The 20,734-nt window shown below is 40.0% G+C and overlaps 1 protein-coding gene across 1 annotated transcript; it reads left to right on the top strand.

Moving 5' to 3' along the window:
- The first annotated feature begins 17,836 nt into the window (after positions 1–17,836).
- Positions 17,837–20,456, top strand: cited4b (Cbp/p300-interacting transactivator, with Glu/Asp-rich carboxy-terminal domain, 4b). The gene is made up of 2 exons (XM_026914059.3): positions 17,837–17,999; positions 18,935–20,456. Exon 2 carries the CDS (start codon positions 18,948–18,950, stop codon positions 19,629–19,631), a length of 684 nt encoding a protein of 227 aa, XP_026769860.3. The 5' UTR covers positions 17,837–17,999; positions 18,935–18,947; the 3' UTR covers positions 19,632–20,456.
- The last annotated feature ends 278 nt before the right edge of the window (positions 20,457–20,734 follow it).

Below are 20,734 nucleotides of genomic sequence, written 5' to 3'. Positions count from 1 at the left end.
AGACTGGCTGCAGCTCGGGGGAAATGTGAGGTTAACACCAGTTCTCCGCACTCTTTCTCCTCTTGTTTGAAGAATAAACAGAAAACAAATGTGGAAAAACAAAAGTGTGTGTGTGTGGGTGCGTGCACGAATTGTAAGGGTGAAAATGTTTTTTTAGGAAAAGGAAAAGACTTAACGTAGATTGTCAGGACCAGCAAGAAAGTCCTGACATTATAAAGTGCATTTTATAAATCTTTTTACTTCCTTTTTCAAAAATGACAGGATAACACCATTTCTGTGTGATTACTGAAGTTGAATAGATACGTACAGGTAGTTACATTTACATACACATAGTATGAGTAATGTCACAAACACACAGATAGATAGATAGATAGATAGATAGATAGATAGATAGACCATTATAATAATTAAATAATTGTAAATGTAATGGCATATTCTCCATTGTCATCAAACAGCAACCAATCCATAAATTATTAATCATTAATACTCACATATTCAAATAGTCTTGTTGTTTATAGAATAGATTATATTTAATGATTGATAGATAGATAGATAGATAGATAGATCATTGTAATGAATTAATAAATGTAAATATAATAGTAATACTCCTCACCCTCATGACACTAGAGCCTAATCATTAATCATTACCTGTTCACTGACCAGAGACGACAGAATGAGGGAGAAAACAGGTGTGTGTGTGTGTGTGTGTTTGTGTGTGTTGCAGAATATATTAAGCAATTAATTCAGTGCACTTACAAGCGTATTAGCGTGTATAATGTTATAAATTGCTATGAGTTGTCTTTTCTGACTGCCTGGTTTAATGTCTTGGGGAATTTATCTGACACGACAGCACTGGGTTTGGGATTTTGGAGGCTATTCCATTGTAGCGTATTGTTTATAATGTGTAAATGTGTGTAAGAAGATAACCATGAGCAGTGTTCATGACACAAAGCTGTTCTAGGGAGTACCGGGTAGATAATCAGATGAAAGAGACAAAAAGAGGAGGAGGGAGGGAGGGAGGGAGGGTGGAAAGGAGAGAAGAGAAGAGAAGAGGAGAGGAGAGGAGAAGAGAGAGTTGAAAGAATGAGGAGAGAAGTATGTAGTATATGACTAAAAGGCCAGTGGGGCAGGAAGCTGTTAATCTGTTGGCTAAACAGTCCTGATTGACACCAAGCCATTACACGCATCTTACTGACCAATTTGCTAATGCGTTATTGATCCCTGGACCAGGTTAATTTGTAAAAGATGTGAGAAAGGCAACACTTACTCTTCTGTTATCTTTAAAGGCAAAGAAAACCTAAAAATAAGCAGAATAAAGGGGATTAAATAAATAAAGGAAACAAATAAATGTATGTTTAATATTACACTGATCACAGACAACTCTCACAGTGTCAGTCAGGGGTTCTTAAACCTTTTGTAGCCCTTCCAGTGCTATTACAGGACAGATTATACTCGTGTATTAATTCATATTAGCATAGTTAATTAATGAGCATAGTTATCAGGCTTATGATGTATCAGTGCTCTAGACATTTCTGCATGGCCAGAGAACGGTGTAGTGGGTGTGTCATTAAGAAGGGCTCTAAATGCTCAAACCGAACACAAAAGGTTCTAGCTGACATTCTCATATATATATATATATTTTCACATGCTCTGGATAAGGGCATCTCACATATGCTGTAAAAGTAAATTCATAAATAACTTATTTATTACATTTATTACAATCTTTGCAAATTCAGTTAGTCAGTTAGAACCTTAACATTCTCTGTATACAGTATTCCCGAAATTCTCTATATATCTGTGTGATGATGATGATGATGATGATGATGATGAAAGTGTGTATGTGCAGGCTTTATGCAGTGTGTGTGCTACCTCTCAGACAATTCTGCTTGTGTAATAATAAATATGACATACAGAAGAAAGAAAGAAAGAAAGAAAGAAAGAAACACTTTCCTTGCATGAATACTTTGCACACTGTCAGACTCAGGAGGTGTAAAGCAATGAATGAGTGTGGTATGAGCCACAAACACTCTCACATACACGTGCACACACAAACACACACACACACACACACACACACTCATATGTTGCACAGAGTAAATCCTCAATGCTTTAATGGTTATGAATAATTAGGGCTTTCTCTCAAACAGCAGATGTCTCTTTCTACACAACTCTCACGTCCCAGACACGTCTGATAGAGAATGCTCTGAGAGAAGACTGACCCATCAACAATGAACACTGACCGATGAACAATCTCTGTCTTTCTCTGACACACACACACACACACACACACACACACACACACACCCTGGAGGGCTGAGAATGGCAGCATGGCAGACTACAGGCATCTTTCACTTTCATCACTGAGTCTATAAATTATTCATCTCTACTCAAATATTGATATGAAAAACACTGTCCAGACAAGTGACAGCGAACATATAGATAGGATGCACTTTCATTTTCTCTAGTTCTTATTTTACACACATCTTCCATGCTTTGTCTTTAGCACATTAATCTCAAGGTTCAGAGACATAAATCTGATATCATTGCTATGATGCTATGTTATTGAAAGCAGTTCTGTTGTGCAGAAAACATCTTTCTGTTATTCTGTAGTCTCAAGACAGTAGATTATTATGTTGATGTTTCTTGTTACATGGCAAAGGCAGGAACAGACCCAAAAGGTCATAACATTGCTGCTTAACCCCATACAGTATTGATTTAACCTGCCTAAATGCCACTGGGAACCTGGGCTTACAGAGTCAGCGAGAGTCAGAGTTAAGCACTGGTAAATATGAACAAACAAGTGTTTGTAATGTGGAGAAAGAGGAAAGTTCACATGGGCTGCAGCCTGCACAAAGCTAATTCTCCACACTGTCCAACACAAATGTACAACGGTCAACTTAGGAAAAACATGTGACACTCAATATATTATTTCCACTGTTCAGACTTCTTAAGTAGGAAGGAGACGAGAGTGACATCTCGAACTCGGTGAAAGTGTGCACGACTGAAAGTACAAGCTAGACAAGCAAGTCTTCACAAACAACACGTCTGAGGCTCTTTAACCTACAGATCTGTCTGAATTTTCTCGTCAGTACAATACGTAGATACAGTTGAGTGGAAAAGCATGCATACCCTTAAGGCAAATAAATAATATTATAGCAATAAGACACTGATGGTGTTAGGTTTTGCATATGTCAAATAGTGTATGTTAAGACATATAAGACAAATAATAATAAAGGAATTATATCACTTCAGAATTTGCCCATTTCCCCCAGTATTGCTGACATAACATTGTTACAGATGTAATACACTTCTGTCTCCAAAACAGGTCAGGAGAGCGACAGAGTCAGTGCAGATCGTCTATTTTACTATTGATTTTGCCATATGTTGTGGATTGTCATCTTGTTGCAGGATAAATCCACATTTCATTTCAACGACTTCATTTGTAAATTGCAAATTGCAAATAGAGTTATAGTTTCCATTTTTCATGCAGAGAACACTGGCGATGCAAACTTTTGCACTCAACTGTACTGATATATATGTATATATATAATATAAATGAAAAAAAACTGAAAATTGATTTTTAGTATCTTAGCTTTTTTTTATTATTTTACTAAATTATTTTATAAAACTGAGATAACATCTTTAATGTATGAAGTAGCATCAGGACTATTTCTGGGCATGAATACCCAGACAAGGAACTGTTCTCTGTCTTCTCTCGTTTTAGCAAATCCTCAGATAACAGTAGTGTAGCTGTTAAATGTTTTGACGCTTGCTGATAGGTTCCTGTCAGTGTTTGTGAATCTTGAAACCTCTGCAATTCATCCCACAAACAAGTGCACCAAGTGCAACTCATTTTGACCTCAAAATGTTCATTTAGTTCATGTACTCGAATGACTAAGTGCACCCAAAAAAACAAGCATTGACCTGGAAGTTTCTCTGTTGATTCAGTTACGTTGCACAAGATTCTGAGTGAGTTATCAGTGTCGAGCTGTTCCCTGAAGCTCCAGGAAAGGCCATCGGCAGCAGAAGCCCATTCTGGTGATAATGTCATTATTGTGCATGCAGGAATGAATGTTAATGAAGTGTCCCTGATAGTGCAGCATGGTAGGCAAATGATGATGACTTTGCTGTTGTTCCTGTCCATTCTCTCTACATTGGCCCTCTGCCATATACTTTTCCTGTGTAAATAAACACACCCTTAACACTCGCCATGAACAGAAGAAGAGATGAGGAACAGAAAGAGGATGTTAAAGTGAAAGGGAAAATAGGCATAACAGAACATCTCAGTGCCTCATACTTTATCTCCTCTCTGAGATGAGGATTAGCATCAAGCACAAAAGCTGAGGCTTTGTAACTTTTGCTTCTTATCTGTCATCTACTGCCCAAGATGTTATGACATCATGAAATAACATTTTTAAAAACCTGCCCACTACTGGGTCACGGTGAAATTGGACAGCTGCTGTAATATGGTGGTTCAAAATAAGAGCTTCATTGCATTAATCTGCTCTGCATACTCTTCTCACTCTTTTGGCAGTCACAGCATGTTGTCTGCATTGAGTCTCCCCCCCCAGTTTCCTAGTGAGGATGACAACAGGGTGTGGGGGAGCACAAAAACAGGATGCAGCCTGTGTTCTGGTGGGCAGTGGCCTGGTCCTGCTGTGTGTTCACCCTGAGCTGCTCCTCTGCAGCGGGGGTGCGTTACTCAATATAGCGCATGTGGTCACTCACACACACACACACACACACACACACACACACACACACACACAAAGAAAGTGTGTTCCTGATGTTCTAGCAATGCTCATCATAGCTTGGTGTGACTTCTCCTAATGGAACACAACAATTATGTCTTCTTATTATACTTTATATATATATCGTTAATATAATAATATACAAGATTCATTTTTTCATATCGGTGTATTTAAACTGCCTTTAAAGACATTAAAGGTATACTCCCACATTTTTTTTTTTTTTTTTAACCAAATCCCCATCTCTAGTGTACATTAGGATTACTTGTTGATTTAAAACTCGAAGGGAAGTTGTTGTGGCAGTCAAACATTTATGCAAAACACATTTATGTAGAACGCTTTTGTGAATTCTTCGAGGCTATTACTAAATTAAACTCTAAATCTTCTTCTTCTTCTTCTTCTTTTTTGTAGATAAGACAAGATTGCTTGAGCGCTAGATAGGATAAAATTTGTAAGATATTTTCTTACACATGTCCTGTTCTAAGACCCTTTCCGGTAGTTTGTAAGTGTTGCAGTTTAAAAGTCATGTTATATAGTCACAGATTTTCTCTGCCTCTCACTTAGGTCGAAAAAAAAATGCTTCGGAAACACATCCCATATGTGAATTGCCCGTTAGGCTTACTTCATTCGTGAGTTTTAAGCTTTTTCTGTTCCTTTCTCACTACACAGACATTCTTGTCCATGGTAATCACATATACACTGTAGATGCAGTGGTTTAAAACCATAGGAAAAAATGCTGGAGTATTCCTTTAAGGCCACACACTCGTATGTTTATGTGTGTCTATGTTTGTCCCATAGGTCTGACTCATTAGTATCATTTGCACTTCAAACCACACCAGAGAGATCTATAAATGGCTGCTGCCATGTTATCAAATGAGAAAGATGAATATGGACCAAACACAGAGAGCCAGCCCTGAAGCAACAGAACAGACAGCAGGTTCTGGTTTTTATTCATGCTGTTGTCCATGCATCAGTGAAGGACCCAGTTAATTAACCGTCCTAATTAGGATAGTGTGTCTCTGCAGGAAACACAAACCATGACCCATTTTGTTTGCTTCCACAAACTAACAATTGGCAACAAACGCCTTATATTGTTACTGATAATCATTTATGAAGGGTTTTTACTTGACAAGCTTTGACTGAGTTAGTAGAGAGCATGTGGTGTAGTTACTTACTGACTCTGTGTGTGTGTGTGTGTGTGTGTGTGTTTGGGTCTGTGTGTGTGAGCACACTGAATAAAACTCTATGTAATATACTAATGCTCTAATGGTATACACTAATTTTACTGAAAGACAGAACTGAAAAAGCCAGTGAGAGAGAGCGAGAGAGAGAAAGAGAGAGAGAGAGAAAGAGAGAGAGAGAGAGTTTGATGTGGGGGATGGATGTTTTCTTTCTAGTCAGCTAATTGATTCACAGATGTCAGGAGGAGCCAAGGGAAGCCAAGCACTCACTAGCATGCCTTCCAACCCCACAAGATGCAGACACACACACACACACACACAAACACAACAATGGTAGAGGGTGAGCACGTGGCACATGCAGTCCACCACGGTGCGTGTGTTTACGTGAGAGCAGGCCAGTGTTTGTTCTCGGGGGAGGAGGAAGGGGGAGGGGTGTCAGGAACGTAGTTCTTGGTTTGTTCTTTTGTGCGGTGTTTATGTCACAAAAGCCTGTCAGGTGTGTGAGGCAGCTCTTCATTAATTGAGGGTCACTATTGAGTCACATCTCACAAACAGACAACAACATTTCAGGCCAGGGCTGGATCTAATATCCCAGCCATGCCCCCTCAAAATACTTCATCAAGTAAGAGGGCATTTCACGTGTATTTGAAATATTAAAGACAGATTTTTCTGGCATTATGGAATCACGCCACTCTAAATATCTGTTTTAGACTTAATAGGCTAATGACTAATTTTAAAAAGATAGGTTTTAATCCCATTTAACACCAGAGTCCTGGGTCAGGTCCAAAGATTCAGCAAAACATTATTACGCTAGCTAGCTTGATATGATGGATATTACAATGTGGCTAAAACTCGGGATTTGACGATGTCAAGACTTTGTTCTAGGCTCTTCAACTATACGTGTTTCCTATTAGTTTCACTGTAGTTACTAAACAATTTAGAGTGGTTACTGAGTAATAAACTTTAAATTAATAAACAGATAACACAACTGGATGATTAAAGGGGTTAAAAGTGAAAATGACTCCAGTTTAGAAATACCATGGGTATTGGGAGCAACAAACATTAAAAAAGCCATATACACTAATATATCTGGGGCATTATCAGTAGTTGCTAGCTGCAGTGGTACCCTTTATATCAGGTGAAAGTATTCTCAGAAATAAAGATACAAAACTGTATATTTCCTTGTCGCTGAAGTGGTATCATCAAGGGATACAGCTTTTGAACCTGTAAGATATATCTCTTTCTTGGGAGGGTGCATGTGTAAATGTAATTACCTTTTAGAGCAAAGCTTTAAATGTACATCAGTGGTACTTAAGGTCCAATTGTGTACATTAAAATATTTTTGTGAAAGAGCAAAAAGTCCCAGCAACAAGGAAAAGTCCAGTTTATCTTTACTTCTTAGAGTGTAGGTACTGATCGAATTTTCTCTGGAATTTCTATCTGCTGGCATGATAGTAGTGCATCAGGTAGCGTTGCTGCTTCACAGTTCCAGGCTCCCCGGTTTGATTCTGATCTTGAGTTACTGTCTGTGTGGAGTTTCTCATGTTCTCTTCTTCTATGCATGGGTTTCCTCCCACTTTCCAAACCTGCTCCTAGGTGTGAATGAGAGTGTAAATGTGTGTGTGTTCATGGTGAATAAGTGCGTATATATGTGCACATGGTGCCCTGCAATGGACAGGATTTCCATTCAGTGTGTATTCCCACCTTGCAGCCCAGCGTTCCTGGGATAGGCACTATATCTATTTCAAGTCTGTCCCAGTTACAGAAGATGAATGAATGAATGAATTTCTGTCTGTCTCCATGAAACATGAATGCCCCTTATTCCACATGTTCTAGCTATGGCCTTGTTTCACGCATAGAATGACTGCACCACGAAAAATTCTGCAGTAAATACACAGCAAATCATGGTGAAGATTACATACAATTACAGTATCCATTACAATCAATCTATTGTTTTCTTCCTCACACTCTTTTTTCACTTACTCTCTCACAGTCTCTCGTTCTCTCTCTCCCATATGCTATAGACTATGCTTCAGTCTCAGTACCAATTGTAATAGCCGCCACCTCATTATTAACTGGGCTGAGACGATAAAAGATTCATGCACAGCTCCACTCTCACCCAGTCTTCTCAACCTATGATGGCACACATAAAAAAAAAAAATATGCCAAACCAGCAGGTTTCAGTTCAGTTAATTAGCGATACGTCAAACTTTGGCCTGAAAAAATCTTAAGGGAAGCCAGGAATACTCTAATCTTGTTTCCAAATGTCAGCACTTACAAAGCCTGTAGTAAAATAAGCAACCCGTAAGTAAATATGCTCTTTAAAAAATCCCATGTTATCTCATCGAAACAGATAAATCCTCTTGATGTCACAGGCTGTGGCAGTAGTATGCAGTCGTTTCTTTCTAATTCTTTCTAATTCTTACTGGAAAGCATGTTAAACTTTTGTTTTCTTTGAATGCCTCTTGTAATTTCTTCAGTACTGCTTGTTCTCCATTTTTAAATAATAGTCGAAAGTAAATTGTATCACTAAGAATTCCAAAATTGTTTTATATCCCTAAATCACAAGATGTTGTCACAAGTTGTGACACCACAACTTCACAGTCTGTATTTTACTGAAGTGACTGATCGCTAAAGTTTGCAAGTTTGGCACTCCAATGTTCTACAGCTCTGTGAATTTCTGTGGGTTTTTTGTGACTCCTTCAGTATTCTGGGCCAGTTTGGGATAAAGACTAAATCTTTTGTGACAGCAAGGGGGCGGGGTATTGATCCACTGGCTCCTGCCCTGCAGCCACTGAGAGAGGGTGATTGATGGCCCTGTCTCCAAAATCCATAAATAAAGGGGACCTCCATCACCTCAGCATGGAGTGCAGGGAAACATAGTGCTCAACTTGATGCAAGCTTGGCATGGTTTAGTAACTGAGAAGCCTAAGCTATAAACTGTAAGTGAAAGTCACTGTGTCCTGAGATAGCTGTTGATATAATCTAACAATCTGAGGTAATAACCATTGTGACCATCCTGTGATAGTACAAAGTGACTTTTCAATGAAACTTTCAGCAGTTTGGAATGGAACGAAGCCTGGGGTGTGGTCCGTACAGCACCTGTGGCCATTGTGGTAGTTAAATAATTATGAGTTTTTCTTAATATATGTTTCTTTCATTACACAGTATTTTCCTCTTTGGTCATACCACATTATTAGCCTTCAGCAGTCTCAATGCTTTGAGAGTTGATGGCAGCCATTTAAGAAAGAAAAAGGAACAAAAACAGAAAGAACACTGATTGCTCTCAAGAGCAGCAACTGTCCTTCTCTATGTACTGCAAAATCCCCATATGTAGACTCAAGTATCTCTTCCTCCCACTCAAGTCTCCCCCCTGCCTCTGATGTGAACATCCAGCAGCCTCCACTTCCCTGTCAATGGGTCTTTGCTTCACTAAAAGGAAGTCCTCGGTTTATTTATAGAAACTCTCATTTGCTTGAACAATGCACCAACACCCACCCCCCCAAAAAAAAGAAAACATATAAGTCATACTCTAGTTTCAGTAAAACTCAATGGAATGTACATAAGGTTACAGTATTACATGCTGCAGTGTGGTTTTTACAACTAACAAGGAATTGGGTGATTTCTCTATGACATTCAATTGGGGAAAACAGAAAGGTACTGATATTTCAGATAACATCCGTTTTGTGAGGGCAAGGGCCCTGACATACCAAGCATCTATAGTGAGCCACCCTGTGTATTTTTTGGGTTTCTCTACCACTTGGCATTAGGGTGCCCTTGTCAGAATCAGAGTCCAGCAGCAAGAGACAGTTCTCTGATTGGCTGTTCTACTTAGGAAGCCAGTTCAGGAGTAGAGCACTTTCCCATCACATGGTGCATTATGTCTGAATTTGAATTCAGAACACCTAAATTCAGTTATGAGTTTTTACCCTTACAGCCCAGGTACTGTCTCTAGCTTTTCTGGTCTCTGCTTTTCCTGGCAAATCTACAATTTGATGTTTTAGCCGATATTTAGTTCAATTTTGCATTTCTTACATTTCTTACCTGTCCATCCTCAAGGTAGACCAAGTCCCAAATGTCTTCCTATTCACTATGTTTGCTCACTACTTAGGGTATAACACAATGGCACTGTAAAGCATGATCATGTATGTAGTCATGACAACAAACTGGATGTGTCTCATTCTGAATATCTGATCCTCTGACCAATGGTGCCATGATGTAAAATACACTGTGAGCCTTTTGTTGTTGTTGTTGTTGATTTTGTGTCAAGAAAAATCTATTTGTGAATTTTTTGTATTTTACTAAAAGAGACTATCATTACTATCATCCGACAACCTCCAAATAACTCCTACTTTCATGGGTAGTGTGAACGAACACATGTACTTAACCAGGGAAGGGATAGTTCTGGATTCAGATTAGGTCCCATCACAGTGTCCAGTGGAAAAACACTAAAAGTGAGATAAGCGCTGTGGAAAAGCACTAAAAGTGTACAGCACTCTCAAGTGGGAACACACACAGAGTATCTTAATTTTCCACTTTTTTCAAGCCATTCTTCTGCTCAACTCCTGTAACCAACTGTATTTTTGCCACAATATGGCTGAGCAGACTGTTTAAACAGTTTCACAGTGGTGTAAAAATAGTAGCTAAGCTAATTTGTCTGGCTGTATCCCAATCTGCATACACTAAAAAGTATCTCAAAATAGTACATCACAGGTACCGGTACTGATAAACCATAGGCAGTGTGCTCTTTTGTTTATTTTAGTCTTATGTCACTTAGGATATAGGCTTTGTCTTTTCACAGTTCTGGTTCTTCCTGTTTTCTTTTTATGATATATTTAATAATACAGATATATTTACTTTCACAAAGACAGAGAATGTACTGTACACACCTTTCAGCTATCAACTGTAGTTTTTGCTGTGTGCTAAAGGGCAATTTTTGACAGAAGGTACACACTTGGTGTGTTATCTTGGGGCCCCAGTGATGTGAAAATTCATAGTGTCTTAACACTGTGTTTTGAGTCTTAACTTGCTGTCTTATTTAGACAACTTTTATTGCTTCCCATAAATCTGGCCCATGACTCATGCACTGTTTACATTCTCAGCGCTTATGACTTCACACCAATATACTATAACACTCTTCTATAGAGTGCTGTGACTAATTTTTCCCATCGCACACCTCAAGTATTGTTGGTGCTATGCCCTGGATGAGTGAGAGATTGTCTTACACTGAGGTTCATGGTCACCCAGCACACATCCTGGTTAATCTACTTTCACTGTAAATATCAGGTGAGCACTGGCTTCATGGATCGGCCCACTTCACATTGGCTGCACAGCTGTGGTTGTCATCCGCACTATAGGAGAGCAAAGATCATGCAGAAGTGGTGCAATTTGCTGCAGATGAAACACAGAACAAAAACAGAAGGAGCAGGTGGTGTGGGAAACACACTGAAATGTGTTTATTCGATAAAGCAATGTGACTTCACGAATTTACAGCTGAATGCAGGATAAACCACAAGAGAAGGTGTTTATATACGCTGCCACTCAAAAGTTTCTGAACACCCAACATTTTTGTTTAAATGAGCTCAGTTTAAATACTCTAAAATTTCTAAAAATTCGAATGTTTCATTGATTACAGAATGTTTAGTTAAATGAGAAATATTAGAAATGATTTTTTAGTGGAACAATCTCCATTACTTAGACTTGGACTGATTAGACTCCATCTAATCAGAAAGGACAAAATCTTTATCAGTCTAAAGCCGGCTTTATACTGTATAATTTACGGTCCAATTTTGCTTTCATAGATCATAAAAAGCACACATTATTTGGTCATGAGTTGAAATTGAGGGTTTTAGACACATAATGTGATGTGCTCACTGGTCTGTGGCAATAATAGCGAGCCCCATTGGTTCAGAAACTTTTGACTGGCAGTGTATATAATCAGTTTGTTAAACAGAAGGACAAACTATGTGTGAGCAGACAGATCCAGGGGGTAATGTAGTTTTGACACATGGCCCCTGGGCTACCTCTGGGACTCCTAATTCATTCTCTGATGATCGGAAATATGAGTGTTTTTATCAAGGCCAAACTACAATAATAATAAAATAAGGGAGTAGGAATGGGCTTGAATTCCAAAAAGCATTGTAACACAACCACTTTTAAACCTGACCCTCTACCTACCACAACATCAGTCATCATGCAGTAACTCTATGTCCAGCTCAGGCATCAGGTTAATGCTTTAACGTCATCAACGTCATCATCACTACCACCATGTAGTCTCACTTGAGAGCTGTGCTGCAGTTTGTTAAAGAAAAGTACATTTTCAAAACGTAATCTCACCATATTAATAGGAAGCGAAAATGCAACCTACACAAGATGACATTATCCTGGAAACCTTCATCCAAGTTCTCAGTTTAAGACATTTGCCAGAATTAATTTTCTGTTTTGTAATTTTCTGCATTTTGTAATGAAGAGGCTTTGTGAGCTTTATCACTGGAGACTGAAGTACAGCACAAGGCACCAGGCTGTGTGAAGTTTCCACCGATTGGGGAGAGGAGAGTGAAACCTCACTGACATTCAGCAGGTGTGTTGTTGTTTCAGTGAGACATGAGAACACTCTGTGCTTACAATTAGGTCAACACCTTTGTTCAATATCAATGCTACACGGTAATTCTAGTGGATCCTGGGTAATAGATTATGGCATCGTTTCAACAGCATACGTTTTCAAGAAGATGATGACCCCTTTACAAAATTTTAGGGGTTTTCCTTAAGCTGTTGGATATTTCTAATGAATCATTGTGTGGTAGTAGACAACAATCTGAATGTAGTTATGCCAGTGAATGTTTGCATAACAGAAAGGAACGCGTTTTGGACAGAAGGAGACAAGGTTGGAGTGACCAAGGTGGTTTCTACTCCCTGGCAAAAGTACCTTGTTCCTCAAATGTGTGCTTGGGGACTGACATCATGTAGAGCTGCATTATAGGATCATTCATAAACTTACATATTCATAAAGCTACAAACATGTTCAGGTATATTGCAAGACCTTAAAGAGATTGCTGTTTTATTGTGGATTTTCAGATTTGTCTTTTAGGTCTTGCTCTAAAGCTAATCAAAGTGTTGTATCATGACAAATTCCAGAGGGATGTAAAACAACAATATAATGACAAAATTTGTCTTATTCACGAGGTGGGTCCATACAAACAACCGAAAAGAACCTAATATTGTGTAGGTCCACCTTGTGCTGCCAAAACAGCTCTGACCCTTCAAGGCATGGACTCCACAAGACCAGCAAGCTGCGATGCACTGTGTGTTCTGACACCTTTCTATCAGAGCAAGCATTAACTTTTTCAGCAGTTTGTGCTACAGTAGCTCTTCTGTAGATCAGAGCAGACGGGCCAACCTTCGCTCCCCATGTGCATCAGTGAGTCTTGGGAGCCCATGACCCTGTTCCTGGTTCACCAGTTGTCCTTCCTTGGACCATTTTGGTAGGTACTAACCACTGCATACCAGGAACACATCCACAAGACCTGCCATTTTGGAGACACTCTGACCCAGTCGTCTAGACATCACAATTTGGCCCTTGTTAAAGTCGCTCAGATCGTTACACTTGCCCATTTTTCCTGCTTCCAACACATCAACTTTGAGAACCGACTGGTCACTTGCTCTCTAATATATCCCACCCCCTGACAGATGCCACTGTAACGAGATAATCAATGTTATTCACTTCACCTGTCAGTGGTTTTAATGTTATGGCTGATCTATCTATCTATCTATCTATATAGATAGATAGATAGATAGATAGATAGAATAAGCATACTGTATATGTTTAAGCATATAAGCATATATTTATGCATTAAATAAATAAATATCACTTCTTGTATGAAAACTCATCAACTAGCTGGGCTAGTCCTCTGACTAGATGACTGACTAACCACAGTGGATCACCCATAAGATTATGGTATGATGTCACATTCTCAAGCCCTACAGTACGAGATGTTGAGGTATCAGGACAGGATGGGTTGACCAAGGATGCCATAATCAACGCTATGCATAGATTTAATTATAAGTGTATATAAATACACTGATTACTTCAAACAAACCAATACATTCAATTAATGAAAGTTAAATTTACACAAATGGAAAGCAAATACTGAACAATGATACAGTTGGAATTCAAAGACAGAATTGGCCACAGACCTAACCATCCTAATCCAATGTGACCTGTGCTGTTGCGCCTTTCTTTCCACGCTATTGGCCAGCTGGTAGTGACGCATGCCAAAGAAATGCCTGCATTCCAAACAGGGAAAGGAACACAAATATGGGCCATTACTCCTAGCTCTTCCATAAACATGGCTACATGAGCCGACAGCATTCCAGCACTACTCTGTTAAGCTACTCCGTTTCACAATAACATGCTAGAGCGGAGAACAACTGAGAAAGTCCATGAGGTCATGTGTGAGGCAACTACGTGGACAAACCCAGGGTAATGAGATCAGTACATGGGGGATGGGAAAGAAGTGTTTCTCCTCAACTGAATTAAACCACAGAGTGACAAGACTGCACTTTAATTTACTGTAGCAATGGATGATTCTGAGAACAGATGTGTAGGTCAAGGACAAGCCAAACCCATGCAAATGCGAGACAAGGACATTCAGGAGCACTAAATCTAATACGTGGGGGTTATTGTTTGTGGATATGAGAGTGAGGTTTCATGAAACATGGCACAAAGAAACAGAGAATGAAAATGCATGCATGAAAGGCACATAGACGGAGAGAGAGAGAGAGAGAGAGAGAGAGAGAGAACGTTCTATCCCTGTCTGCTGTGCTGAGCAGCTCCTGTTGGCAGTTGGTCTGCCCCTCCTCCACGCTCTGGTATCTTTGTTAATCAGGTGTGGGGGAGGAAGAAAGAGAGCCTTGGGAAAGAGCAAGTGCTGCTCTGTCTAAATGCATCTCGAAAGGGTTAAAGAAGAGTCAATGGCGCAACAAGCACAATACAAACACATGCATGCAGTCTCTCCGAAAACTAGCATGCTACAATGGGAAGGTGGGATGGTGGTAGACATAAAAGTGCCTGTTTGATTAGATAATCATATGTTGATATTATTTATATGTCAATAAACAGTAAGCCTATGTTCATACCCCTGGAGGGGACTGCAATACTAAGTGAAAAAAAAGAACTCCTACTGTTTAGTTTCCCATGAACCAGACCTTAGAAACAGGTACATTCACTGCAAAAATGTCACACACGGTTTCTGAGTTGGAATCAATGACTAAACTTACTAGCAGTGTTGGGGAAGTTTGCAATTGTAACTTGTGAAGCTACAAGCTACTCATGATTTAAAATAGCTACAAACAGATTACAGTACCGATAAAGTAGCTAATTACACTACAAGCTACTAAGGGAAAAAAACTAATTACACTGACATTTTCATTTATTGTGCAGATAAATTATTACACAAACGATTTTGCTTATTTTCTCGTAGTAACATTTAAACTGTAAACCAACAATCATCAAAAAAGCAACAGATACACAGAGGGCTCTGTTCACTTCTATTGGTTCTATTCGTATCCACTGAAATATCTAGCTAGCTAGATGAGACTTGTACTTAAAAAAAAAAAAAAAAAAAAAACTAGTTACTGCCAAAATAACTAGTTACTGCCATGCTACTAAAATGTAGTTAAGCTCGTAGCATTACTACTTGGAGCTAGCTACTCTACACTGCTTACTAGTTCTCTTTGGGAAAAGGTCAAACAAATCACACCATAGCTTGTCACTTTTATTCAACTGTGGTAGCTTTATTGATTTATTACTTACAGCTACCTTTATCACAACTGAAGATTACAGTTAGCATGCTTTAGCTTGCCTCTGCATAGGAGCTAGTTAGCTTGATCTATTTGACATTAAGCCTGGGATTTCTGTTTAAAAGACCAACACGTGATATGATGAGATTACATATGCTGGAATCTTAATGGCTCGGAACATGTTTTGACACCCTGCTGTATGACGGGGTTCTCACCAGAGGCTGAACAGATTGCCATGCAAATTAGGGCACAAGTCTGCACAATGCAGATGCTAATGTGTGTGAGAGATACTGCACCTTGGAGGTGGGTGGCACTCCTTTAACCAATGTTGAGCTTTGGGTAAACAGTCAGGCTTCAAGCTCACACCCGGATGTTGATTCCATGATCTACAAAACAGACAGCCCTAACAACTTTTTAAAGGTCTGTATGATAAAACTGATAAACGCCACCAATCGACACAATCATGTGTAAGCACAGAAGCTACTCACTTTATTCAGTGATCTGCATTCCTTAAAACAATGCTAGCAACTATTTTTTTTTTCCGCATGTCTTATTATGAAGGTTGGAAGAGGCCACTGTCTGAGTGGTCAGACCTGCTCCTGCAGCCGGTGGCCCAGAATAGCACCAGCACCCCCCAAACACACACACACACACACACACACACACACACACACACCTCCATCTCTTTCCCACTTCACAAACACTGCACAAACCAGTAGGTCACATTGACTTCCACTGAGCTGCTAAATTCTCTCTCTCTCTCTCTCTCTCTCTCTCACACACACACACACACACATTCCTGCTAAATGAAAAGGTAAGCAAAAAAGAAGCATATGGTGCTGAATATAGCAGCTGATCTATATACATAGCTTGGAACACATTAGATAACTCAGCTTAGCGAAGCTAAGAATGCAGTATAGCCACGCTGCTTACTCTGTTCTATCTTATTGTAATTGGTTACTGATTTACACAGTGGCACGTCCTGGTTTTAAGGCATGCGATGGTATCACCTTGTTATGTATTGGACAAGGTTGTGTTTGCAGAGTATCTCATTTGTTTTTGGTGCAAATAGTGAGCCTTATAATTCTGTATTGGCTTCATAGATTCTCAATCAAGTTGGTCAAAATTCTCTCAACACTACAGTGATCATTTCAGTCAGCATGAGCTAAACATGTTTCATTATCGATAAATTGCATAGAAGTAATAAACTTGTCAGAGATGTAATTGTAGTTGAGCTGGGGTGGCAATTTCACATGTGGTCATTTAACAGTCTTTTAGTAGAGTTAAATGTACATGGTTCTGAAGGCCAAACCAAACTAAAAGTTCCTGCCAGATTCACAAAAGTTTCAGTAATGAGATTTTCTCTGTACTCAAACTCCAAACCTCCTAAACATGGCATGAACTAAATCCAATAATGCAGCTCAGCCACTGCAGCGCACTGGCTACCACAGGCACAGACTCGCTTTTCTTTAATAGCACAGCATTTCATTTCTCCTAAAAGCATTTGTGTAAACGCACCTTTGAGTGATTTTATAAATAAATGTATTTGTTATTCATTAAACAAAACAATCAGATTTGGGATTCTTCTTCTTTAATTTTATTTATTTTACATTTTAAGGGTTAATCCAGAGGGACAATCTTTAGGATTCTAGATTGAAACTTTATAAAAGATCTATCTATCTATCTATCTTTCTATCTATCTGTTGAGTCTAAAGTTCATTCCCTTGGAACAAAATGGAGAAAACAAAAGAATTTATTACACACCAATTTATTTTAAGTGTGTTAGATTTCACAAATGTTCCTTCCTTATCACAATTAACAACCCTGGCCAAGTAATGTATGCTTAAAATAGAATTGTAAGATATTAAAAGGATTTTTAAGTTTTTTAAGTGCACACCTTCCCATAAAACTAAAACTAAAAATAAGAATAAAAGCAGTGAACACTGCAAATGTCAGTGCTGGAGAGAAGCCCTTTCCGAAAAGACACACTGAAACACTCTTTGCACAATAACACTGAAGCCTGGCCAATGGGAACAAAGGACACAGCAAGACCACGCCCCTCACTTCAGCCTGCCTCCGAGCTGCTCACGCGCATATAATTCCCGAGCTGACCCACTAAATCCACTCGCTCACTCGCTCACTCCGCGCGGCGCGTGCTACTATGAAGCGCAACCTTTTCGGAATATAAACGCTAATCTGAAGGAGCTTGGCCGCGCTTTGCTGAAGCAGGGCTCGCCTGCAGTGCTGCTGGGAAATTACTGTACTGCAAAAGGTAAGCAGCTTTCTGCTGGCTGGGAAACACGGAGCTGATTCAGGGCACGCGCACGCAGCTCTATTGTTCGCTCCAGTGCTCACTTTCTTCCCTGCACACACTACACGCATGCACTCGCGGATTCTTCTATCATTATTATTGTTTTTTTAAACGTTTGCAATCCTGTCTAATGTTATTCTGTTGAGTTTTTCTGCGATCATGCACATTTCAGAGAGAGAAGCATTTATTTGTCTGGCACTCAGGTCAAGTCAGAGAACTGCTCTCTTTTGTTGCCTTGTTCCTTTATGTGCTGTGAATTTACCAGCCAGTGTCGATATGGAGAGGTGTGTGTGGAAGAGTTAGTGCTGTTAGTGTAGAAATCAGTCCAAGTGTGAGTGGTTTGGATTTGCATCAGTGATATTTGAGGGGTTGTGTTTGAGAGGCAGTCATGGGAAGCCAGCTGGAAAAGGGGAGAGAGAGAGAGAGAGAGAGAGAGAGAGAGACACCTTGGCTGTTCTGCAGTGGGAAAGGTGCTCCCAGTGAGGAGCCATCAACAGATCTGTGCGCTGTTACAGTCAAGTGTCTCAGAGGATTATGTGTGGTTAACCAATGCTCTGACTATTGAGACAGCTCAGGCTTATCCTTCTGTAGTCTGTAGTTTTGTATTGTCCTTGTACAAAACTGGTTAAGTCGTGTTTGTTGCTCTGAGGCTAAGTCTTAATGGGTATGAACCAATGGAAGAAACACACTGTAGTATGTGCTTGGATTGTTTTGGGTGTTTAATGCCTTGATTTGTCATGCACAAACCCTTTTGATTGGTCATTTAATAATTAGTGTTGATTAGCAGTTGGTGGTCGTCACTCCTCAACTATTCCTTTTTTTCCACCATCTTATTCCCATCTTATTGTTGACAGAATTCCACTTTTAAAATGCAACATTGTGTGTTTTGTTTCAAGGAAGGGAGAAGCCATGGCAGAGCACATGATGATGCCCATGAGCCACGGCCAGGCGAATGGCAACCTGCATGGCTACCGAATGGGCATGAACGGCCAGCAGCATGCTCCCCAGCCCGGCCTGAGAGCCATGCCCAATGGACAGATGATGCATTATGGGCCTCAGGGTGCCATGCAGCGGCCCAACATGGTGATGAATGGGCAGATGAATGGGGGAGCGATGGGTCATCATCAAATGCAGTCAGCCAACATGATGTACAACAACCAGGGTCAGCAGCATCAACAGCATCATATGCACCAGCAGCAGCACCATCAAGGCCAACAGCAACAGCAACAGCAGCAGTACATGTCCGGAGGTCTCAACTCCCAGCAGCTCATGGCCAGCATGCACCTGCAGAAACTGAACACCCAGTACCACGGGCACCCTCTCAGTGCCATGAACGGGCACCATGTGCCAAACGGAGCTCAGTTTCGTCCGGGTTCGAATCATCTGGCCAACATGCCGCACATGGGCACTCCTGCACTGGGCCTCAACGGCATGGATGCTGACCTGATTGATGAGGAGGTTCTCACAGCATTAGTCATGGAGCTGGGACTGGATAGAGTGCAGGAGCTGCCAGAACTGTTTCTGGGACAGAACGAGTTTGATTTCCTACCAGACTTTGTCAGCAAACAGCAGCCCAGCACAGTCAGCTGCTGAGGCATGTAGAATGAGACGCTGAAAGGGTGAACGATGCAGTAAGAGGTGATAATTACCCTGTTCACAGTCTTGGAGAGAACTGTCTCTGCAAAGTAGAGAAGAACGGGCAGATGTTTCTCTGGTTCACTACTGGAAAGAGTGGTGGAGCTCCAGCCAGAGCTGTATCCCTGTTGGGATGGGGTAGTAAACAATACTCCCACCCTTCCAGACATGAATGTAACAACATTGCTGAACTATGAGCTTGGTGCAGTGTAAAGCGCTCCTAGTTCTCATAACAGTTTTGCATTCATATGTAACTTATTTATGTTCACTCAGTACCAACATAGATTGCAAAGCTTTGCTGAGGAAGTTCTGTGCAGGATGTTGTGTTGCAGTTTTGATGGGGGGTGGGGGTTGGGCTTCTAAAATGTGTAACTTGAAGCTCTGTAGTCTTATGGTTTGGTGTTGAACTGGGAGATTCCCAATTTGTAATGAACTGGTCACCAACAGTATTAACTGGATTAATCTGCTATATATGTGCTCCATTACATGTACCAAGCAAACCCATATAGATATATTCCAGTATCTAATGTGGATTTTGCCATCATAAATGTAGAACTGCCTTAAATCACACAGTTTTTATTTATTTTATTTGTTTCATTGAGCTTTGAGGTTAAGAGGGGTTAAACATTTAACTTTGCTCCTTTTGTTAATAAAGATGGCCAAGTTTTATCTGTGGCCTAATTTTATGTTCTTCTCTGAATTTACTGGAATAACAGAGAATGCTGCTGAAATCAATAAATAGGCCATGAGTTGCTATCTTGCATCCTTTGTGGTAGAGGCTTTAACAGTGATTTTTTTTTTTCTCCTAATTTTTCAGTCCAGGCATGACTTAGAGTGATGCATCTACAAAAGCGTAGGCACAAGCCATATTGTCTGTCTTATTCAGCTTCTATCTGACACCAAATGGTAGCCGCTAGTGTGCACTGATCCTCTCGCATGCTAGTCATATTTTAAAGGTTTAAATCTTGTTCGTTCTGCCCACTTATCTGTTCTATTGATCAAACATGATCCATTAGGTGTGTATCTTGACTCTGTGACCCATAGCCAGATTGCCACATAAT

The sequence above is a fragment of the Pangasianodon hypophthalmus genome, chromosome 1, assembly GCF_027358585.1.
Source record: "Pangasianodon hypophthalmus isolate fPanHyp1 chromosome 1, fPanHyp1.pri, whole genome shotgun sequence".
NCBI classification, from domain to species: Eukaryota; Metazoa; Chordata; class Actinopteri; order Siluriformes; family Pangasiidae; genus Pangasianodon; species Pangasianodon hypophthalmus.
The sequence above is the reverse complement of the archived record's forward strand: the minus strand, read 5'-3'. Positions and strand labels throughout refer to the sequence as shown.